At 45.7% G+C, this 25,849-nt stretch overlaps 1 protein-coding gene across 1 annotated transcript in view; it reads right to left on the bottom strand.

Annotated features, from left to right (window-relative positions):
• Nucleotides 1-25,849, bottom strand: part of LOC124788491 — a 540,210-nt gene that overhangs the window by 436,918 nt on the left and 77,443 nt on the right. Inside the window, exon 3 of the mRNA XM_047255760.1 lies at nucleotides 9,498-9,622. Coding sequence (XP_047111716.1) covers nucleotides 9,498-9,622 — 125 coding nt within the window. The remainder of the gene's footprint in view (nucleotides 1-9,497; nucleotides 9,623-25,849) is intronic.

Raw genomic sequence — 25,849 nt, 5'->3', positions numbered from 1 at the left:
CTTACGGTTTTAAAAGGGAAACACTAATTGTTTAGTAAAGTACGATGAAGGCTTATTGTGGTGTGTAAGATTATTGGAAACAAATATTAACCATAGCATAGCACGTATAAACTGTAACAACAGTATGTAGGAAAGGCGGAATATTCGGAGAGGTTAATATGAGCACGCACTTCATTACAACCCCCGCCTTCGTAGTTCACGCTGTTAATGTTCCCTAGAGCAGCACCGCTCGACCCAGGAGTGGAATTTTGGATTCCTGGTGGTTAATTGAAGTTTCATCACCAGTATTTGGCAAGAAAGATAAGAATGGATGTGCTGTTTATGATCACTAGACTGCGCATTTGTTTAAATATGAAGCCACTCAACAGCGCGTCTTTGCAAGGAGGGCATATGAAGCTGTTACTGATGACTAGTCCGTAGCATGGTGATGTTTATCACACAGCACCTAAAATACCAAATTGTGCTGTCCAAACAATTTTGTTTAATTCAGCAGATACTTTTGACAGCTTTGCATAGATCACGGATAAACTATTAATAAATTATATTGGAACAAATAAGCCCTCGGTCACAAATATTAAGTCAAAATTGACTTGGTTTCGACGCTACTTTGAGCGTCATCTTCAGAATTAGACTAACTGTTCTAAAACATTAGGTATATAGTACATTAACAAAATTAAGGTTTGTACTGACTGGAAAAGATGCAGTACTTACAAGTCACATATTAAAAAAGATCTGAGCCGGAAAGGGGACGTCATGAACAGTTGCGAGATGGCGAGCCGCTAAGGGCTGCTCGTACTGTGAACAAGGGTTGCAACGAGACTGAGGTGCCCACTTTATAAAGTGTGGGCAAGTATACATGGTGTTGCTACGAGCGCCATCTAGCTGCAGAAACAACTAGGCTACTGTATATTCAAAATTAGACACGTGAAATTGTGATGCAGCTGATTCAGGCATTACGTAAGCATTAATAACAGGATGAAGTTACATATTTATCTGCTTTAAATAGAGATACATTTTGTAACGTAAAAAACGTTAGTTATGGCATACAAGAAAACGGCAAAGATGTGACAGGAAAACAACATTTCGGTAAACTGCATGAGGAAATCTGAATCAAAGATCAAGCAATGGCTTTATACAGTCAAAACAGTTTTTATTTCGCAGCTGCAGCTGTTCGTTGAGAATGAGGCCATCATGACGAGTGAGATGTTTGAAAATCTCCAATTCCTCTAAGACATCTAACCTACGCCCCTTCTTTTCGGTATGCAGAATATTGTTATCGCCTATGGCTTTAGGCACGTGTCCAGTAATTAAGAGATGATCGGCAAAGGATGACTTTTAGGGGACTGGTCTTGTGGTGTGCGTACTGTAAGACCTTCGGCACACACACCATCAGATTATTTGACTTGTCGCTCTAACGAAGCAGGCGAGTGTCAGCAATATGTCTCGTGGTCTTATCGTGGCGTGTTTATCTTCTGCCGTTAGGGCAGACGATAGAAATGCCACTTGCACGCTTAGAGTAGCAGATTGACGGTGACCAACTTTAAACAGAACTTGATTAATTTTCACACACATTTATTAAAATAATAATAATCATAAACCTTAACTTGATTCTGGATGCTATTTACAATTGACAATCTGAAGTTCCTTTAGTGTTGGTACGTTAATCTTATTCTCACATATCTCTGATACTTGACAAAGTTTCTATACATTTCTCTTCATGGCTATGTACCGGAATGTGATAATCTTATTAAGCGCAGACTGAAACTTGACTATAGACTGGTACAGACTAATGTAGGCTGGTACAGGCAAATACAGACTAACGCAGACTTACTAATCGGAGGTCTGTACACTCGTTATAATACCTCGCGCGTTCAGGTATCACTGCGCAAGTGTGATCCGCGAGGAGAAAAGGTTCTACGTTAGCAGCAATCTCATTGGCTGCGTTACATATTAATACGCGGATCGGCGGAAGCAGAATTTGGTCCGTCTTTATGGCAGCGCGATCTCGTAGTGCGGAGACGGACGAGCGCTGCGCCTGCGCTGTTGTGCTTAGCGGGGCGCGCTCTATTGGGGAAAGCTGTGTACGCGCTGACTACTCGGAACTATGTACACAACAGGTCTTATCGATAGTCATCTGGGTTCAGGTTCAGACACTCAACTTACACGTCGGGCAATTATTACGATATCAGAGATGACAGTGCTGGCTCTGATATTGAAGGAAGTGGTATGCGAAATCGTGTGCCAAGGTAATTACAGATAATCAATCTTTCCCGCTTTCTTTCTGTACCATGTCTTGCCCCATTGATAGCAGCACGAATAGGTACGTAAATATTGCTCAGATTCAACAAGTAAATCAGTTATTCATTTTATGGAGATGCTGTGTTTGGAACTGAGTAGCTGGAATCCTGAATAAATATAGATCGTATGCTATTAGAACATTACTTTTTTTCTCAAGTCACCTGAACTGATGTCAGTTAGCATTTCATTTAGATTTTATACGTAAACACACTTGGGTAAATCGTTCTGAACACGTGCCTAAAGCCATAGGCGATAACAATATTCTCCATACGAAAAGAAGGGGCGTAGGTTAGATGTCTTAGAGGAATTGGAGATTTTCAAACATCTCACTCGTCATGATGGCCTCATTCTCAACGAACAGCTGCAGCTGCGAAATGAAAACTTTTTTGACTGTATAAAGCCATTGCTTGATCTTTGATTCAGATATCCTCATGCAGTTTACCGAAATGTTGTTTTCCTGTCACATCTTTGCTGTTTTCTTGTACGTCATAACTAACGTTTTCTCAAGTCACCTGAACTGATGTCAGTTAGCATTTCATTTAGATTTTATACGTAAACACACTTGGGTAAATCGTTCTAAAGAGAGTCTCGTTCTAATAAGATCATGGAATACGATGTGTAAGCACAGACTGATATTTCTTTTAAAGTTCGGAGAGCATATTCGCAAGCTAATTACTTTCTTTGATGAGTAAGCTAGCTACACACAGGTGAATGCATCCGATAACTCATTTAGCTCTCAGACAACTGAACATTGGAATTTTCATCTCCCCAGTGCAATCGAATTACATGAACAGGAAAGTTATTACAATAAATCTACGAAGACAGAAAATTTTGATTTCTGTTTCGTCCGAATTAGGCCAGATGAAACAGGAGAGTTTCTACCACGGCACCAGTTGGAGCGCGTAGTTATAATTCAAACGAAGCGAAATAGCTCCCGTCCCAGTTCTGTTTTTATATCTGAAAATGGTCTCATTCTGCTTAAACCAGTTATAAAAAACGTGGCCTAGGGTGTTTCATTCGTAACGTAGTACTAGTTATGCTAACCTACGGATCCAGAGATTCAGCTTTCTCCAGGCGGATAAGCCTCATTCAGAAATGTATTTTAAGATATACGAAATGGCCAACAATTTTCTTTGCCAGCATGATAACTTATAAAACACACGCAGAGTACATGGCAAATGGTGGGCATTACTTACCATTTGCTATCTCTCACAAATATAAGGTTCTATCAACATACGTTGATAAAAGATTTTTAAAAACGTCGTAGTTCCACCGCCAAGTGCTACTAATAATAGTTTATTCCACAGCCGGTTTCAATCCTCTGACCATTACCAGGTGTCTTAAAGTGAGCTACAACTTACATGGAAATACCTAATCTGTGGCGTCAAATAGCATAAAATGCATCCTACGTCGTTACTACCGAGTTATAAAATACGTCGCATTACCAGTAATGAAATGTACCTGACAGTGTCGTTTTTCGTTCTATACAGGGTGGTCAGAAACAGCCTGAAAAGCTTGTAAAGTGTTGCAGGGTAGATTGTGCTGAGAAATAATTATTACGAAATATTAGATACGTTGCGCCATTTCTGACTTAATTAGTATTGAAGTTAGCCAATTAGTCCTTCGCGAGAGCAAATTCAAGCGGCCCGCCATGTATAGCGTCAGTTGTTCTCATAGCGTAGATGGCAGTGCACGAGTCTGCTCAGCCTGTAGGTCGGGTTCGATCCTTATTACCGTACCTTGTCCAATTTTTGTATCGCTCTTTGGTTCTGTCTTAGGAAAACAATCGTAGGACACGTTTCGCGATACCGTCTTTGGAGGACCGATTGAATTTGCGAGCCCAACAGCCTGATTGGCTAACTTCGGTGCTAATTAACTCAGAAACGTCGCAACGAATCGAATATTTTTCGTAAGAGTTATTTCTCAGCACAATTTAACCTGCAATAACCATACAAGATTTTCAGACTGTTTCTGACTATCCCGTATAAAGACAGATTGGCTCCACTATTTTACGTGGAGACACACCACACAAGTGCCACTACACAATGGAGTTATGTTTACAAGATGATACATCTGCACTCATCAATATTTACACGAGGATTCCAGGTTCTAGCCTGCCACTGTAGCCGAGCCGTTCTAGGCGCTTCAGTCCTGAACCGTGCTGCTGCTATGGTCGCAGGCTCGAATCCTGCCTCGGGCATGGCTGTGTGTAATGTCCTTAGGTTAGTTAGGTTTAAGTAGTTCTAAGTCTAGAGGACTGATGACCTCAGATGATAAGTCCCATAGTGCTTAGAGCCATTTGAACTTTTTTTTTTTTATTCCAGGGGCTAATACCCTTACAACTACACATCTGTATCATAAACTTAATTATGAACATTTGTGACAGTAGCATGTAAAAAATTAACAATCTATACGGCGTGTACAATGGCATGTCTTATGTTTTACAACAACATTAGAAATGGCAGTAATGAAGTGCAGTCATTGGCGACATATACGAGTATTTATGAAGTTTCATCTAAATGAAGCAATCCACACCGTAAGTTTGTATCCACATTGTTTCTGTTTTACTGCGACCTCTGAGAGATACAATACACATCAATTTAGCATTGGTAGAGTATGAGAAAGTAAGTTTGTCTGTATGAGATAAGCAACTTCTATCCGTATTGACATTGCATTTCCTTAAGAGGAATGACATTCATGGTATATTTATAAAATGTCTGCTGACAATACGGAGGAATATATACATGCACAGTATGTTATTAATCGTAAGCGTGTGCATGTGCACCAGATAGTGTTATATTTCCAGTTAAATGTGAAATGCATTTCATGTGTTCTCTCCCCTGCTGTACACGATTCCTGATGGTCTGAGGACTAAAAAAATGGTTCAAATGGCTCTGAGCACTATGGGACATAACATCTGTGGTCATCAGTCTCCTAGAACTTAGAACTACTTAAACCTAACTAACCTAAGGACATCACACACATCCATGCCCGAGGCAGGATTCGAACCTGTGACCATAGCAGTCGCGCGGTTCCGGACTGAGCGCCTTAACCGCGAGACCACCGTGGCCGGCGGTCTGAGGACTGAAACCGGTTGTAATGAAGAAGTTTTTTACTAGCAGCTCTTGGCGGCAAACTATGACGTTTTCTAAACCCGAGGGAAATTGAGGAAATTACACATTTCGTTACATTCTAAGCCCACTGCGCACCAAGAGTGCCCCATTGTCAGAATAGAGTAAATATTCTATATTTCCTGAAGGCACAGTTCTGCTGCGGTACAGATAACAGGTCAATCACAGTATGAGAACGAAATGGTGCGACGACTGGAAACGTAGGTACGCCTATTCCAAAGCTGGAGTCCGCGAGACAGTGCCTTTCTTGTGGTCTAAACGCAAAAATTACACACCATTTCACTGCTACGTTCTGGTGATGTATCGACCGAAAGCAATGTGGGGTCCAGCAGTAGTGAAATGGTAGCAGTTTGACCAAAGCCATACTCATGTGGATGATGCTGATGAGGAAGGAAGGCCATCGACATCAACCACAGACGCCAGGGTCCAGACTTTCGAGGAACTGGTTCGAAGCAGTCGCAAATTTTGTGACGATGAAGATGTTCAAACAGTGGTTATCGAATTGTCAGTGACCAGGGAACAGATTTATATCGTCGAGGACTTGAACGACTGATAGAATATGTCTGATAAATGCCAGAGGCATAGGCAGCGTTTCCCCATTACTTCCAACGATGGGGTGCTATTCCGGTACTGAAGAGTCTCGGCAACAGTAACGCCCTAAGAAGAGGAAAATAGATTGAAGACGTGAAATGTGTTTTAGGGAGGGCATTCGAGTAGGGTGTTCCACTCAGCTATGTTAGCTACAATGCTGTCCTGATGTGATGATTACCATAACTGCCTAGTAAGCAAGGAGACTTGGGTTTGAATCGCGGCAATGGCACAAATTTTAATTCATTTTTTCTCTTCCATCTTTATCGTAGACTGGTAGACTGTTCGAGACTCGGTCCAACACACAGTTTTAATCTGCCAGGAGGTTTCATTCCGACCGTTGTTTACAGAGTCTTGGTGACGATGATAAAAAAAAAAAAATTGCGTCATGTATCAGTCACTCTGAAGTGCAGCGCACCATTCAACAAAATTTACTTGGACTGTCATAATAATATGTAACTTACTGTTTGAAGTTCTCTCGTACTTACGAACTGCGGGGCACCACCTACACGAAATGTATAGTTTGGTATTGTGGTGTCACCGCCAGACACCACACTTGCTAGGTGGTAGCCTTTAAATCGGCCGCGGTCCGTTAGTATACGTCGGACCCGCGTGTCGCCACTATAAGTGATTGCAGACCGAGCGCAGCCACACAGCAGGTCTAGAGAGACTTCCTAGCACTCCCCCCAGTTGTACAGCCGACTTTGCTAGCGATGGTTCACTGACAAAATACGCTCTCATTTGCAGAGACGACAGTTTAGCATAGCCTTCAGCTACGTCATTTGCTACGACCTAGCAAGGCGCCATTATCAGTTACTATTGATATTGTAAATCATGTACCGTCAAGACCGACGTTCTTCATTAACGGATTAAAGTTAAGTATTCCACCAGCTACGTCCGTTTTTCTAAATTCTAACTTCCTTGTCCTGTTCCAGACCTCACGCCAGCCTGCGTGAGCTAAAACGCGTGCCTTTCGGCCTCCTTCTAGTAACACGGTGTTGGCTCTCCTGCCAACCACAACAGGTATATGCTTAGTTATGAGACTAAGCAGCCATGATGTCAGATGAAGCAGACGTTCAACAAACTTATAATTTACTGCGTATTACGAATGGTCCGCAACAACAGACATAACGCGTTCCACCTGATGTGGGATTCAGTTCGCCACCGCAGTGACGTCCAAACACGATCTAGTACACCTTGCAGAAAGCGTACTGTGTCACCTGCTACCACAACTCATACAACAACAAATGCTTCATCATTTACAAGTGTTGTTTAAGCCTTTGACTTGACAACCATTAACGAAAGAGATAATTATATTCGGTTTACACCAGGCACGAATAAGGATTTGGCCACTCTCAACTATTCACTACACTTGGAATTTTTGGGGTAAGATGCGTTCCGGCACGCGTACTGAATGTGCAGCGAGGTATCGTGTACTGATTACATGTTCAACGAACTGTTACATGTAAGTCGTCCACGTAATCAGTCAACGTGTTCTGGAAGAATTGTTTTGTACTTTTCCCTATGAGCCTGATTAACAACATAAATCATGAACTGTGGACGCATGTTCATATCAAGTTCCAACGTGAGTAATCTAACCTCTAGTTACTGATCCAGTTTTGAATACCAGATGAATGTCTCAGTGGTCGAATGGCGCTGAAGATTATATATATATATATATATATATATATATATATATATATATATATATATAATTTATTTTATTTATTTATTTATTTCTTTTTTTTTTTGCGTGTCATTCACAGCTACTGAGGTAATCGTCAGTCAGATGGTGCGAGTTTTGGTCCAACGTGGCACATTAGTGTGCGGAGGTCTCCTGCGAATCCTGAGAACTCACGCAATCAGTTATTACAAAAATCTCCCTCTGTCTTTCCGGTCCTTTAGAACATTTCTCGACTTAAGCATTCCAATTTTTAAAATTACAGCTCCGAAATTTTAGGGCAAGATAGGGATCCATGGAAAATGATAAATGTAATATAATATAAATATAGTATACAATACAAAAATAAAATATCAAGCTCATTCAACGCCAAAAAAATCTGGCATTCTTGCACCCGTCCATGCGAACATAGCGAGATCAGTCTGATAACGCTTTTTGACAGTGGAAACATGAACTGCGTAGGTTCTTCAATATTTATATTTATATGAACATTGTGAATGAATATACTGATTTAAAAGCAATCGTCAAACAATAAATGATATAATAAGCCGAGAACCGGCTGCCGACGTAAAAACTGTAGAAAGTAAACGATTTTTGTTTCCATTGCTGACCGGAACTTGGATGAAAACACGGTGGCTGTGTTTTGTATTACTGTGGAAGCGATAGCAGCAAACCGTGACTTTTTTTATCGAATCTAATTTATGGTCTATTTCTTGTTTCGGGTGTTTCTTCACCAATCTACGGGATGTGGACAGTTTAGTCTATTATTTGCTCTTAATACTGGGATTCTTTTCGTCTTTTTGGAAAATGTGGGTACCGAAATCAAGTAGGCCCTACGGTGCTAGTGTTAATGAAAAATAATAAACCTTCTATTTGTATTACGTAATTGTCTAAATACAGCACCTTCTTCAGATGCGAATAAAAACCATCCAAACCTGATAAACGACAAAAAAATATATTTGATAACATAAACAGTCACTTGTTGCCGCTACCCTATCCAGAGGAACTACGACGAAAATGTTCTTACTTGAAGAAATATGGCAATTAGCCAATTTTTATACAGTTTTATTTAGGCGAAGACGTATTTTGGGTTTTAACCAATCTTCAACTGGCATCTGATGGTGAATAGTGAGCTGCATCAGTGCGACAGTGAAGTGTGTGTTCGTCTGGTATACATATAAATGCGAATAAAAGCGCTACTTATCACAGGACAAAGAGCGGCAACAGCAGTAAACAAAAATTTTGTACTGTTGAATATGTGTTACTCCAACTGAAGTTGGATCAAAACCCGGAAAATAACTTGACATAAATAAAGCTGTACTGTATGTGTGGCTGCTGTATTGCTTCAGAATAATTTCATTCACACTCACAGGAGCTGAACTACCGTTATCGCGGATAAATTAATAAAACGTCGAAATAGTTCACGGGTGAACTGGCGAATGTCATTATTCAACGGGCACAGTATTTCGACAAACGACCACAATCCCGTCATCAGGTGCGCTCATTGCCGAAATATTGTGCCCGTCGGACACTGACAACTGCCAGTTCGCCCGCGCACTACTTCGACGTGAAGTACGCCGGGAGAACCATAATTAATGAAACCGTTGTAGCAATCAGTAACGGGATAATCCATTAATATGTCATCTGCCGGTAAGATGGATGTGGAGCGGCGATGACAATCTTGTCTGACTTTAGGCGAAAAGTTGTGCGAACGCAGATATCATTTGACCATAGTTTCCATTTGGCGACCCATCGATGGCAGCTGCGCGGTCGTAGAGGGACGCCGCCGCGGTGCCTACCTCGTGTGCCGGCAGCTCCCTCGCCGCCCCCACTGTGCAGGATGCGTCGCGCCGCCTGGCGTCCGGAGGCGCACTGCACTGGCCGCGACGGCAGCGGACACGGAGCAACGTCGGCGCGGCGGCAGCTGCGCATGCGCGCCAGGCTGATGCACGCCGCTACTCTGTGGCTGCGTCCTCCAGCTTCGCGCGCAGCAAGTGTGTCCATCTCGTGCAGCGCCAACTCCTGACCATCTGCGGTGTCTTGGTGGGTAGCGTTTTATACAAAGAGACGCAGCCCCTCCACGCCCGCGCCGTCATGGTGATCACCACAAAAGTTCCACAGTCAGCTCTGCGTTTCTTACTACACTACTGGCCATTAAAATTGCTACACCACGAAGATGACGTGCTACAGACGCGAAATTTAACCGACAGGAAGAAGATGTTGTGATATGTAAATGATTAGCTTTTCAGAGCATTCACACAAGGGTGGCGCCGGTGGCGACACCTACAACGTGCTGACATGAGGAAAGTTTCCAACCGATTTCTCATACACAAACAGCAGTTGACCGGCGTTGCCTGGTGAAACGTTGTTGTGATACCTCGTGTAAGGAGGAAAAATGCGTATCATCATGTTTCCGACTTTGATAAAGGTCGGATTGTTGCCTATCGCGATTGCGGTTTATCGTATCGCGACATCGCTGCTCGCGTAATTCAAGATCCAATGATCGGTGGGTTCAGGAGGGTAATACGAATCCCAACGGCCTTGTATCACTAGCAGTCGAGATGGCAGGCATCTTATTCGCATGGCTGTAACGGATTGTGCAGCCACGTCTCGATCCCTGAGTCAACATATGGGGACGTTTGCAAGGCAACAATCATGTGCACGAACAGTTCGATGACGTTTGCAGCAGCATGGACTATCAGCTCGGAGACCGTGGCTGCGGTTACCTTTGACGCTGCATCACAGACAGGAGAGCCTGGGTGCACGAATGGAAAAACGTCATTTTTTTGGATGAATCCAGGTTCTGGGTACAGCATCATGGTGGTCGAATCCGTGTTTGGCGACATCGCGGTGAACGCACATTGGAAGCGTGTATTCGTCATCGCCATACTGGCGTGTATCACCCGGCGTGATGGTATGGGGTGCCATTGGTTACACGTCTCGGTCACCTCTAATTCGCACTGACGGGACTCTCGACAGCGGACGTTATATTTCAGATGTGTTACGACCCGTGGCTTTACCCTTCATTCGATCCCTACGAAACCCTACATTTCAGAAGGATAACGCACGACCGCATGTTGCAGGTCCTGTACGGGCCTTTCTGGATCCAGAAAATGTTCGACTGCTACCCTGGTCAGTAGATTCTCCAGATCTCTCGCTAATTGAAAACGTCTGGTCAATGGTGGCCGAGCAACTGGCTCCTCACAATACACCAGTCACTATTCTTGATGAACTGTGGTATCGTGTTGAAGCTTCATGGGCAGCTGTACCTGTACACGCCATCCAAGCTCTGTTTGACTCAATGCCCAGGCGTATCAAGGCCCTTATTACGGCCAGAGATGGTTGTTCTGGGTACTGATTTCTCAGGATCTGTGCACCCAAATTTCGTTCTAGTATAATATATTTTTTCAATGATTTCCCGTTTATCATGCGCATTTGGTCTAGGTGTAGCAATTTTAATGGCCAGTAGTGTATTGTATTTATCTAGGAGTTCACACTAGGCGGATTTGTGATGTTTTCCGTGCGTCCGGATATGATTAACCACTAACATGGACCCATTGAATAGGTACAAGGAGGACGAAAAGCGATTAAAGGGTAGCGGGTATACCGGCAGAGGGAAAAAAATTGTAAGGCAAGAGCCAAGGGGAAAAACCTCTGCGGCCGTCTAGACGGGTAGTAGAGGGTTTGTTTGGCTGCTGCGATCGATCATGCAGGCGTAAGATTAAGTTTAGTCATTTGGTATCGTGCAGTGCTCGGTTCCTGTGTCATAAAGAGTTTCAGACCGTTATCGACATGAGGTAAAGCCGATGCTGGGCATTACGAATGTCTGCTAGGCCAGTGGCAGCGTGTATATACCTGTAACATTCCATAGTCGTCATATGAGTGGTCGATTGGTCATAAAATCGATTGCATTTGGTAGTGTGCGGAGCGTCTGTGCAGCGAGGACTCGATCGCTAGTCGTAAATAGGCACCCAGTCCCTATTGACTTGTGGTAGGTGGACGTGCTGGGGGTATCGTGGATTGGGCAGAAATGAAGATTAGAGAGTCTAACGTCGTGTCAGCGACGACATCAGAGACGGACTGTGCACTGGAGAAAGCAAAGACGCTCCGATAGTGAGTTTCGTCATTGTTTTTAACACAAACTTTACTGACGAAACCAAATACAACCTGACATCGTGAACTATACTCCTGACACTATTTTTCGATATACTCGCCACGGACATTGGTCGTAGCGAGTAAATTTTGAAGAAACAACTCTAGTAAAACTCGGTACCTGCGATGCAAGGAGCTGTCACACAGCCTGCTCCAACTCAACATTGGTTTGGAAGTGATGTCACGAGATTGCGGCTTTCAATGCAGGTAAAGTGCGATAGGGCAAGGTCGGTCTGTAGACCGTGTGACCCAGTGTCTAATCCGAAGAGAGACATGACGTCTTCATCATATATGGTCTATAGGCGTTCATGGATGACGGGCACTCTTGTCCCACATGCCCGTTTATACTGGATAACAGCACGCGCTTCCATTGGCGACCACGTTGTCATCGTCATTTGTTTACGAATAACCTAGGGCACAGCCGTCTGCTGCTATTCTCTCTTCTTCGACTCATCGCGCATGAGTCATTCATCCTCTGCTAACGCACCTTTCGCCCCTGAACCAGAATAGGTTTAGATTCCTGCGGCGTTCGTGTACCATCTTTTCTTCCATAAACAACGGCGAAACTTATTTTCGGAACCTCCGTCGTACAAGAGAGGGTGTCATAAAATTTTAATTATCACCTTGGAAAAAAAAAAATCAACCTCCGAGCATCAGACTTGATGATGAAGTAGGTCCTTCTCTTCATATCACCCATCAGTCGGAAAGATTTTTCTCAGCGATTGTTACTTGGCGTATAGCTTGCTTGTACAAGTCTGCATCTTGGCTGGTTAGGAAATGTTCCAACCCCAACATCAAGTCATCGTCATTCTGGAAATGTCTGCGTCGCAAATGTCATGCGAGGAAAGAAGAAGTCAGTGTGTGCAGTGACAGGAGAATACAGCGGTAAATCAAAAGGTGACAGCCCCAAAAAGCTGCATGTCTGCAGAATAAGCTACAGCTCTCTCTTGGAATAAAAACACTAACTTGGACATCTTACCGCCACGCTTACCTACTGTAACCCCGTTAGGTGATTTTGGTAGTGTTCTTGAGACAATGTGCGCCTACGAGCGTAATCTGTTAGCACCACCCAGGACCGTCCCAAAAAGTACTCACGATCACCTTGTATTGTGTGTATTAAACCGGGGACCTAGAAACGACGGAGAGGCCTCGTCCCGCCGTAGCCCTCAGTGGTTCACAACCTCACAACAGACCACACCGTCGTCCCACACCCACACCGAGTCCAAGGACATCCCCCCACCCCCCCCCGGGGGACGTCTCATACCAGTCGAGTGTAACCCCAAATGTTTGCGTAGCAGATTAATTATGGAGTACATGTACGTGGAGGCAGTGTTTGCGCAGCAATCGCCAACATTGTGTAACTGTGAGAGAATAACGGGAACCAGCCAGCATTCGCCGAGGTAGGTGGAAAACCGCTTTAAAAACCATCCACAGACAGGCCGACACACCGGACCTCGACACTAATCCGCTGGGAGGATTCGTGCCAGTGACCGACAGGGCGTCCCGTTCGGGAAGCAGCGCGTTAGACCGCACGGCTGACTCACCATCACCTTGCTCGATAGTGGTTGCGTCTTAGTCATTTTCGGCGGTGATGAATCCACCATCCACCTGTTTCCACTGCTTGCTTTGCTGTTTTGCCTGCGAGTCGTAGTAGTACATCCGACATTCATCTATAATGATTAGGCGGCAAAAGAGTTCATCTGGGTGGACCTTACACACCTGCAGTGTTTGCGCTGCTGTCTGCCTCATGCGGTGGGCTTTTGGAAGGGTTGTATGTACACGCGAAACCCAGTGGTCGGCGACCTTTACCACGTTCAAAATATTGCGCAAAATATTGAAAACTACAAGACTGATTCTTAATTTTTCCACAGCCGACTCAATTGTGACACGCCGGCCTTCGAGCATCAGGATTCGTCTTCCCCTGCAACTCGCTGTTCTTATCCAGAGAGAAGGTCTGCCGCTTCGTTTTCCTCATTCACACTTGTTTGACGACGCAGGAAAAACGCCCGAACTCACCACTTTTTCATACAATTGCGTATTTTTGTCTTGCCGTTCCATCAGTTCAGCATAGGTTACTAAACGGTTTCCCTTCTAGTACAGAAAACGACCCAACAAAGAGTGGAAAATAAATAAGTTGCCAGGTCCGGAAGGAATCCCAATTCGATTTTACAGAAAGTGCACTGACCCCTTACTAAGCCTGCAGTTATCGCAAATCTCTCGCCCAGCGCAAAATAAGCAACTGGTAAAAAAATTTCACGTGACTCTTACATACAAGAAGCGTAAAAGAACTAATCCGCAAAATTACAGACCTATATCATTAACATTGGTTTCCTGCAGAATTCTTGAACTTACTCTCGGTTCGAATTTAGTAAAGTTCCTTGAGACGGAATAGCACCACTCCTGCGAATGTCTGTTTACCCTTTTTTCACGTGATATCTTGCGAACTATACATAAGGGCAGTGGTGGATTCCATATTCTTAAATTTCCGAAAAGTAATTGACTCGGCGTCCCACTACAGGCTGTTAAGGTAGATACAAGCATACGGAGTAGGTTAATAGGTTCCCAGATGTGTGTCTGGAAGACTTCTTAAATAGTAAGGACCAGCAACCGAACACCTTGTCCTCGACGGAGAGTGTTCATCAGACGCAAGTGTACCATCAGTAGTACCCGACAGCAGGTATCGCTTTTATTGTCTGTAAAAATAAATGGACTGACGAACAGGGTGATTAGAAATCTGCGGCTGTATACTGATGATGCTGTGGTGTACGGAAAGGCGTCGTCGTTGAACGACTGTAGCAAGACACAAAATTTCTAATTCGCGTGGTGAATTGCAACTAGCTGTAAACGTACAGAAATGTAAGTTAGTACATATGAGTAGGAAAAATGATCCCGTAATGTTCCAGTGCAGCATTAGTAGTTTGCTAGTTAACACGGTCAGGCCGATTTGAATATCTAGGTGTAACGATGCAGAGCGATATGAAACGGGACGAGCCAGTAAGGATTGTCGTCGGAAAAACGAATTCCCGACCTCGTTTAACTGGGATAGTTTTGGGAGAGTGTGGTTCATCTGTAAAGGAGACCGTGCGTAGAACAGCAGTGTGATCTATTCTTGAGCACTACTCGAGTGTTAAGGACAGTTAAAGGAAGACATCAAAGCATTTCAGAAGCTGACTCTTATGTTTGTTACTTGTAGGTTCGATCAACTTGCAAGTATGCTCCGTGAACTCAAATTGGAATTGCTAGAGGTCAAGCGACGTTCATTTGAAGCTTGCAGAAGACCAATTCTACAGCAGCGAATGTGCATTTCACATAAGTATCGCGAACATAAGATAACAGAAATTAGTTCTCGTACGGAGACACATAGACTGCCTTTCTTACCAGTGGAACAGGAAAGGAAATGACTAGTATTGGTACAACGCACACTCACACTCCCCCACGCACCCTACGGTGGCTTATATTGTATGTAAATGTAGATGTAGAAGAACGAAGAGAAGCACGTTTCGTCACGGACTCGGTTAGTAAGTGCTAGATCATTACGGAATACCCAACCAAGTCCAGCGCCAAACACTGTAAGAGAGGCGTTGTGTATCACTGAGTAGATTATTGTTGAAATTCCGAGTGCATACGTTCAAAGAGGAGTACAGAAGCCTATTTCTGCCTTGCAGATATGTCTCACCAAATGACCACGTTGCTAAAATCGGTGAAATTACAGCTCGTACGGAGACAGTCGTTCTTCCCGTGAAGCCGGCCGTTGTGGCCGAGCGGTTCTAGGCGCTTCAGTCCGGAACAGCGCTGCTGCTACGGTCGCAGGTTCGAATCCTGCCTCGGACATGGATGTGTGTGATGTCCTTAGGTTAGTTAGGTTTAAGTAGGGACTGATGACCTAAGATGTTGTCCCACAGTGCTTAGAACCATCTGAACTAGCCTTCCCGTGAACCATTCGTGGATGGAGCAGGGGTGTCGTGTCTGGGCAGTCCAGAGGGCTTAAGAACTAACCTAGATTGTTCTGCCACAACTGCAGTATTTCAACTGCTGCAGAAAACGAATTACCGCACGATTCTCCACTTTATCAATGTGCTGTGTGACTTCCTTTCTGCTGTTTTAGTCGATCGTTACGTACTGTGGCGCTGGTATTTAATTGTGTACCAAGACGCCAGTCATGTACCCGCAAACGAACAAAAAAATTAATTAAGTAACTTTAAGTATTCTAGGTGATAGTTAAAGCTTTATGACGGGTCTCATACGATCAACCGTGTCCTGTAAACTGTGCCTGATAGAACTGGCTCCCCGAAAAGGACAAGAAGGGTCCGCTAATCCCTCCACCCTAACCCCGAAAATTCGACGATAAATCGAAGAACCGAAGGCTCTTGCTTGGTGTTATAATAATTACCGTTGACGAGGATTGGACATGTTCGAACAAGAAATATAATGCCAAAATTTTTACAGTCGTACGAAACTATGATGGGAAACTTAAAAACAAACTTTCAAAATGGGAATTTGAGAGTCAGATCTATTTTACCTGACAAGGAGTACCATAAACTAAATACACTATAAAATAGAATATGGTCCGTACTCGTCAAAAAAAAAAAAAAAAAAAAAAAGAAGGTTCAAATGGCTCTGAGCACTGTGGGACTTAACTGCTGAGGTCACCAGTCCCCTAGAACTTAGAACTACTTAAACCTAACTAACCTAAGGACAACACACACATCCACGCCCGAGGCAGGATTCGAGCCTGCGACCGTAGCGGTCGCGCGGTTCCAGGCTGTAGCGCCTATAACCGCTCGGCCACTCCGGCCGGCTCCGTACTCGTCGAAAAGTATGTGATACATGCAACATACATACGATGTGCTTTCACACTTTCTAAGTGACGAGAGTTATGCACATATATAGGAGACACAAGTTGTACACAGTTTCTCCTCCCACCTGTAGCCCTACATACTCGCGTTTTCTACGTGTTACTTCAAAACATTTCTTTAGAATCACAGTTCTTCATCTCATTGTCATTATTGCCATATGGAAAATACGCTATCCAGTGCCATGAATGTGATCACCATAAATGAGTGGACAGCGCGAAGGCTTGTCAAGCCGGAGGGCCCGCGTTCGATTCCCGGCTGGGTTGGAGAATTTCTCGGCTCAGGGGCTGGCTGTTTGTGTCGTCGTCTTCCTCATCATAATTTCATCCTCGTCGACGCGCAAGTCGTCGAAGTGGCGTCACCTCAAATGACTTGCACAACGCGATCAGGTCTACCCGCCGGGAAGCCCTCGCCACGAGACATTTCACGGCCTACGTTCGACTCCAACGTGCAGTAACCAGTCAACACTGCACGTAGCAGCACAGCAATGATCGGCTATATGAAGCGTATTGGAGGGACGCCGAAAATAGCGCAGTCGTTGTCGTAATGCGGAAACGGAGCGATTTATTTTACATCCAAACGGGTATGATGCAAAGTGGCACTAACCATGACCGAGATCGAGGCAACTGTAGTACACCGTGGGCCATAGATGAGAGGGGTGAACAAAAGCTGCGCATATAGATACGAGGGAATAGATGTGCATCAATAGAGCAACTGAGCACCCAGATGAACCATGGTGCTACCAATGGTGTCTCCTGAAGGACCTATCAGTGTACTCAGAAGCGCCTGTTTCGTGCACTCACAATGACTAACGTTCATCGGCGACTAACGCCGGAATTTACACATTACTACCGCAACTGGACTCCACTGAGTACGGACAGCTGGTCTTTCCAGATGCATCATGTTGTATGCTCCATCGGGCAGATGGCCGTTGTCGTGTAGAGTGTGAACGTCTGAAAGCAAACACCACGCATGCGTTATTATCTGAGGAATGTTTTCGCATCATTCTCGAGGTTATCCCGTCATTCTGGAAAGCACAATGGATCTATCCAAGTATGTATCTATCCTTGGGGACCATGTCGACACCTACAAGTAGTTTGTTTTCCTCGGTGCAATGGCATCTACCAGCAGGACAACACAACATGTCATACAGCTCGCAATGTACATGCGTGGTCCGACGAGCACAATGACGAGTTTCCCCTATTCCTCTGGCCACGAAACTCCCCCGATTTAAATCTAATCGAGAATCTGTGGGACCATCTCGACAGGGCTGTTCGCTACATGGGTCTGCAACCGAGGATCGCAACGCAGATGGCCACGGCATTGACATCAGCATGGTTCCACATTCCTGTTGGTATCTCCCATTTTCTCGTTGATACTCTTCCTCCACGTTTAGAGCTACAAAAAATCGTGACTGAGGCTCTTAACAGGTCGTCACATTAATGTAACTAAGCTTTATAAAATTGGATTATAAGTAAGATATATTTTTAAAGGACAGAGAATACAGCCAAAGAGCATGCAGCACAAATGAAGGAAAAGTGGGCTTTACACGTTAAAAGAAATAGGACCAGTGCAATATGCCTATGTAAGAGGGCATATGGAAGAACGATATGTCGGTCGCTGGTGACGCTCTTCTTCTTGCAGCAGGACGTTTACTTTGTCAGCATGACTCGGCTTGTGCAGGGCGCCACAGCACCTCACTGCAGGCGTACGCAGCGTTTCCTGGGAATGAGGATTCTCGGGCTGCAAGTATTGACTTAGCGAGCAGGTAGTTTCCAAGAACACTGGCCGCAAATTTAACAGCTTTTCTTTATAGACCCAAACTGGGCGCAGTTTCCGTATATCCCGCGCAGTAATTGGGTATACCTTACGCAGCGCTGGCTGCAGACAACCTGCGGTGACCTGGTAGGGTCAGACACTACGTGGAAGCTGCTGGCCTTCATTTGCAGCTTAGAATCAAGCACTATTCTTAAACAAACAACCAGAACCTGCGCACTTAAGATGTACACAGAGTGCTGTTGTATTTTGAGAAGAGCATGAAAATATTAGAACACAGTGTCCAGTGACGACAAGGTCATTGGAGACGCAACTATTGGGGAAGCTTGACAAAATATTTACTGACACTGCCGACAGGAAGCTGACACGCAGAAGCTTGCATAGGTATGCAGAGGAAATATGAATACCAATCTGCACTAGCTGTATTCACTACTGAACACGACATCTTTAATTGAGCGAGGTGACACAGTGATTGCCGCATTGAGCTCACTTTCGGCACAAACGTGGTGCAAACACCGTCCAGTAATATTGAGCTAGGTCTTTCCGGCTCGCACGAGCTCCGCGGTTTTAACCTGCTCAACACCCGAACTCGTAACTTGCGCGAAATTGGCCTTTCTACCAGTATCTGAACTCCGCAACTGGCAACAGACCCAAGATTTTGCTTGTCAACTTTGTGTAATACGAGGGTTGTCCAGAAAGTAAGTTCTGATCGGCCGCGAAATGGAAACCACAGTGAAAACCAGAAACGTTCTACTTGCAACAAAAATGGTTCAAATGGATATGAGCACTATGGGACATAACTTCTGAGGTCATCAGTCCCCTAGAACTTAGAACTACTTAAACCTAACTAACCTAAGGACATCACACACATCCATGCCCGCGGCAGGATTCGAACCTGCGACCGTAGCGATCACGCTGTTCCAGACTGAAGCGCCTAGAACCGCACGGCCGCATCGGCCGGTAAGTGGCTCAGTTCCTTCGGCAGATCCTCAGGGTCTGAAACGGCTTCCGCTCGATGCACGAAGGTGCTCAGAATAGAACGTTTCAGCGAGACATGGTGATAGCGTGCAGAAAGTATTCAAGGAAAACGATTCCACAACCACCATATTTGGCAAGCCATCTCTCCTAAACATGTAAGCAAAAGGACCACGACGAGGACTAGAAGAAGCTTACGTGTTTGCTTTCTGTGGCTGAATAACAGGAGAGGTTAGCCACCTCCTAAAGTGGCATAAAATCGCTTTGGTCTTCAGATCTCCAGCAAACACTGGACAACTCACGAGGTTTGTGAAAGACGATGTGGACCTCAGAACGCTAGGAGTATTGGTGTGGACATTGTCAGACAGACTGTGCGTTCTATTGAACAGCGCTGTGTAGAACACGAGAGGTCGCCTGAGAACGAGCAATAGCAGAGCATGCTCTATAACCGGAACATCGTATTGCATTCGATGAGACGTCAGTTATCATACGGACTAATACTTTCTGGGGTACCGTAATAAAAGAAGGGATCGACATGAAATTTTGTGACAATACCCTCAATTAATACGGCGGCATGGAGCTAAACAGTCTTCAGAGCCGGCCTTCGGAAAGTTGAAGTACGCACGGCGGGCGCGCAACAGAAACATTAATGTATATGGCGCTGGAGGGTGTGCCAGTGACGTCACGGAAGGCAGGGACAGAAGCAGCAACCAAAAGACGGTCGGTCACCACTTGACAATGGCCGATGGAGTACACGGTCTAAAGCTTCTGGATTTTAAACCATTTGACATAGCTGGAAGCTGGACAGAATTTATCAACATGTGTTCAATTTGCTTATCACAGTCACGGCGCGTGCTGACCCAGTTTGTCTCACAATACACACTTTCGCACTCTCCATATCCCATAAATGTCAACAAGCAGATGTTCAGCTCTCACTGACCCGTCCAGGAAGTTGTTTGCAAGTGGCTACACTCAATTGCCATTCTCAAATAACACACAGCATTGTCTCAAACACAAGACCACCAGGATGACACCACTAACTGTAACAGTACTCAGGTATGCTCCCTATGATCTGCCGCAGCCGTTCCTTCGCCTCCACTCCGACAAGGAAGAACAACTGCTCCACAAGTTTGTTGTTCACACAGCAGCTTGCCCCTGGTGACTGTTGTCATATCCGGTAACAATCCTGCACATTAGCTCCTTGAGGCCCTTGGATTTGCCTATACCCAGAACTGTATTCTTCGTGTCACTCGAAGCACTGAGTAAAAGACACCGTCTCTTCGGCTCATATCCTGTAGAGGCTCAGACTTCCTTTGCTGCCCAAGTACAGACCAACCCACCAGCCACGGCTGCCGCCACAGCCCTCCACATCCTGTGCTAACGGCCAATGATCCACCACAGGCATCGACCACGGCCTCATATGACGTTGGCTTCTGAGAGATCTTGCTACTGGTTCCGGTCGCTACAGCCCACTGACTGCCCTCCGCTGTCCTTCTCCAGGCACACTGCGGCTACTACCACAGCCCGCCGTTCCTTGTGCTGACTGCCGACGACATGACGACGTCACGTCCAAGGAACACGGTGCTGGCTTCCGGAATATGTTGCTCGTTTCAATGACTCCAGCTGACTCCGGATTGCAGTCCACCTATGTCTCCAGCTTGGCCACAGCGGTGTTCACGTCCTTCACGTGACCAGCGCGTACCTCGTCTAAAATGAGTGCCACAGCTCTAAGTACGCAAGTTCAACTCGAGCACAGTTCGGAGAGAGAATACTGAACCATGAGAACTAGGCTTAGGCAGGGAAAAGTGTTGTAACCGCGACAGGAACAGTCGTGGGGTTGCCGCTAACGAAAACGCGGCGGGACCGAACGGGAGCGGCCCGCGAACAAACAAGACGCATGAACGGGAATGGTAGGACAAGCACAACGACAGACAACCGAGCAAGAGAAAAAGATCAACAACAGAGTATTAAGCAACGGGGTCACAAGAGGTAACCTCACGAAATCAAAACAACGTCCACTCGTAAACGGGAAGTAAGCACACGCAATGTAAACACGATGTCTGTAAGCGAGATACCAACCGACTCAACGCGAATACCAGATTGCCTCACTGAGTTTTTTTTTTTCTTTATTGTGATTTCATACCCCTGCCCCATATGGGCAAGGGAGGGCTGTCAGCAGCACAATCCGCCGCTCTTCAGCCGAGTGACATGACAACTAAAACATGAATAAAATGCTACATATATAAGGCGATAAAAAACGGGAACATAAAACAGAGTAAGGGGAGATAATGGAGGTAAAAATGCACTGACAGGGAGACGTTCATGGGAGGACAATTAAAAAAGTCACTATAAAGTTAAAAAAAACACAGTTGGCGATTCTTAAAACACAAAGAAGACGCTGAATGCACATGCACAGGTTAAAAGTCGGTCACATTATTAAAAACACTCCAGAACAACACACTTAAAACCCACTTGAAGCACACATGGTGAAGTATAAAACTGCTGGGTGGGACCTGCCGAGGATGGAAAAGGACGGGAGAGCAAGGGGCAGCAGGGGAGGTGGCGGGATGAAGAGAGTAGGGGCGTCAGCAGGTACACAAAGAGGCAGGAGACTGGTGGGGCAGGAGATGAAGAGGGAAGACAAGGCTGGAGGGAGTGCAGAGGCACTGAAAGGGAGCACAAGAGAGGGAGGGGGAGTAGGAGGGGGAAGCCGCTCAGGAGGAGGGAGGGGGAGGAGAGGGAGCCCTGAGGAGGAGGCAGGAAGATGGGGTTAGAGTTGGTAGGAAGGGTAGATGTCAGGCAAAGCTCATCATCCGGGAGGGGTAGATGGTGCAAGCTGCGTTGGGAAAGGAGGTGGAGGGTGTGGAGATGGAGAGCGGGTGGGACACAGCGGTAAAGGCGCGGCAACAGCTTGGGGGTGGAGAGGAAGGGAGACACCAGGGGGTGAGGGGGATCAAGAAGGCGTACAATATATAGCGTGTGGATGTGTTTGAGGAAAAGGAGAAGGTGGGGGAAGGGGATGAGGTCGTAGAGGATGTGCGTGGGGGACGGAATGCGGAAGGCAAGGCAGAACACATGCGTTCGAGGATTTGGAGGGCTTTGTAGAACCGGGGAGGGGCGGAAATCCAAGCTACGCTGCCATAACAGAAGATGGGGCGGCTCAAGGATATGTAGGTGTGAAGGATGGTGGAAGGATGCAGACCCCACGTCTGGCCAGACAGGAGTTTCAGGAGGCGGAGTCTGTTGTGAGCTTTGTTTTGGATGGTAAGGAGATGGGGAGTCCAGGTGAGGTGGCGGTCAAGGGTGAGGCCAAGGTATTTGAGGGTAGGAGTGAGGTGGATAGGACGGCCATAAATGGTGAGGTAGAAATCATGGAGATGGAAGGAGCAGGTGGTGCGGCCTATGGTGATCACCTGGGCCTTGGAGGGGTTGATGCGGAGGAACCACTGGTTGCACCAATTGGTGAATTGGTCAAGGTGGGTTTGGAGGGTACGTTTGGACCGTTGAAGGGCTAGGAAGGCGGTGTCATCAGCAAACTGGAGAAGATGAACAGGTTTGGGAAGTTTGGGCATATCAGCAGAGTACAGGAGATAGAGGAAAGGGGGAAGGACAGAGCCTTGAGGCACCGTCACTGAGTGAGAGGCAGCCGCCTAAATACACGACAGGGTATGCCGCTATTGACCGCTGGGACTATGCGCCCCACAGTGGCACCCTCATGTCAAACTCGGGGCCAAGAGAGCGCGCATCCACGGCGTACGGCGCGACTGCTGCAGAGGTCATCGAGTTCAATGCTGTCTGGCGCGGATACGAAACCCGGGACGCTCGGTACCAGAAAAAGGGGAAGGCAGACTCCGGCAAACCTTACTGCATGCCTTGTCCTGCTGTTCTCACGTAGTATCGCGAAATATTCGCGATCGATAAACGACCGAAACGGCAGTCGAATCTGAGCATCATGTGGAGATGCTCTCATAGTTTTATTTCCCTTTGCAAAGCCATAGCAGCGCCGTCAAATTACGAAAGTGCAATACTACTGTCTATGTTTTACTTAATGAAGCGGGAACAAGTTTTTTGTGCAAATAATTTTTACACAGGATGCGATTACGATGCGTTTTTATAAGAAACACCGAAAACGAACTTGTTTAGACTGAGAGTTAACCATTAACAGTACGAGAGTACGGTCTACCGCATCACTAAGTCGAAAGGCATCTTATCGATGAGTGCTGACTATGACGCACAGTCTGTTACTTAAGTGTGCAATCGATATAGTTCGCCGGCCGGTGTGGCCGAGCGGTATCAAATGGCTCTGAGCACTATGGGACTTAACTGCTGTGGTCATCAGTCCTCTAGAACTTAGAACTACTTAAACCTAACTAACCTAAGGACATCACACACATCCATGCCCGAGGCAGGATTCGAACCTGCGACCGCAGCGGTCGCGCGGTTCCAGACTGAAGCGCCTAGAACCACTCGGCCACAACGGCCGGCAGCGTTTTACATATTAGGTGCATTGTGCTGCCACCTACCACCAGGTACTCCATACCAGCGACCTCACTAGTCATTAGACATCGTGAGAGACCAGAATGGGGCGCTCCGCGGAACTCACAGACTTCGAACGTCGTCAGGTGATTGGGTGTCGCTTGTGTCATACGTCTGTACGCGAGATTTCCACACTCCTAAACATCCATACGTTCACTGCTTCCGATGTGATAGTGAAGTGGAAACGTGAAGGGACACTTACAGCACAAAATCGTACAGGCCAACTTCGTCTGTTGACTGATAGACATCGCCGACAGTTTAAGAGGGTCGTAATATGTAATAGGCAGACATCTATCCACACCATCACACAGGCATTCAGGAATTCTAAACAACATCAGGATCGACTGAAAGTACTATGACAGTTAGGCGAGAGGTGAGAAAACTTGGATTTTATGGTCGAGCGACTACTCATCAAGCACAAATTACGCCATTAAATGCCAAACGACGCCTCGCTTAGTGTAAGGAGCGTTAACATTAGACGATTGAACAGTGGAAAAACGTTGTGTACAGTGACGAATCACGGTACACAACGTGACGATCCGATGGCAGGGTGTGGATATGGCGAATGCCCGGTGAACTTCATCAGCCAGCGTGTGTAGTGCAAACACTAAAATTCGGAGGTGTTATGGTGTGGTCGTGTTTTTTATGGATGGGGCTTACACCCCATGTTGTTTTGCGTGGCACTGTCACAGCACAGGCCTACACTGATGTTTGAAACACCTTCTTGCTTCCCACTGTTGAAGAGCAATTCGGGGATGGCGATTGCCTCCTTCCACACGATCGAATACCTCTTCATAATGCACGGCCTGTGGAAGAGTGGTTACACGACAATAACATCCCTGTAATGGATTAGCCTGCACAAAGTCCTGACCTGAATCCTACAGAACGCCTTTGGGACTTTTTGGAACGCCGACTTCGTGCCAGGCCTCACCGATTGACATCGATACCTTTCCTCGGTGCAGTACTCCGTGAAGAATGGACTGCCATTCTCGAAGAAACCTTCCAGCACCTGATTGAACGTATGCCTGCGACAGTGGAAGCTGTCATCAAAGCTAAGGCGGCCAACACCATATTGGATTCCAGTATTACCGATGGAGGGCGCCACAAACTTGTAAGTCATTTTCAGTCAAGTGTCCAGATACTTTTGATCACATGGTGTAGCAGCATGACCCTGAATTGTTTCCATGTCTTCCTTTTATACGACCTGGCACCGATCCCAAGCACTCGAGCAATAGGTTGCACTAGCGTCCGGTACACTGTCTCTTTTACAGATGAAACACACTTTCCCAAAATTCTCCCAATAAACGGAAGTTGTTTTCACTTTAGAACGTTACGCCGAGATATTTACACCATGTGACGTGACGTATTCATTCCTTGCTAAATACGGATGTGCTCGCTAGAGTTTTCTTTACAGTCTCAAACAACACTTGTTGGGATGGACATCACTCGAATTTCCTTGTTTGCTTCCAAGGGTCAATTCAAGTTACTGCTAGTTGTGCAAAATTAGGAATAAATTTACGGATTAATTTATAAGCGCAATAAAACGAGCCACCTCCTTTACATAATTATACGTGGGATAAGAGTAAATAGCCTTCGTCTGGCTCTGATCACTTGTCAAGGAACAATAACGTGACCTAAGAATGAAATTTCACGCTGACAAATTTAGCTTGTTAAGGTTTACTGTCAAAGCCGTCGCCGCAGAGCAGCTGAAGCACCTCCCTAACCTGGCCTAAACGTTTCTGAAAGTTCTCACTGAAGATCACCAGATCATCAAGTTAATGACACACACTTTGTAATTTAAGGACAGAAAACACTTTCTAATATACCAGACAATGCGGCTGCCCCTTTAGACAACCCGA

The sequence above is a fragment of the Schistocerca piceifrons genome, chromosome 3 (genome assembly GCF_021461385.2).
Source record: "Schistocerca piceifrons isolate TAMUIC-IGC-003096 chromosome 3, iqSchPice1.1, whole genome shotgun sequence".
NCBI lineage: Eukaryota > Metazoa > Arthropoda > Insecta > Orthoptera > Acrididae > Schistocerca > Schistocerca piceifrons.
This window is presented reverse-complemented; position numbering and strand designations above follow the sequence as displayed.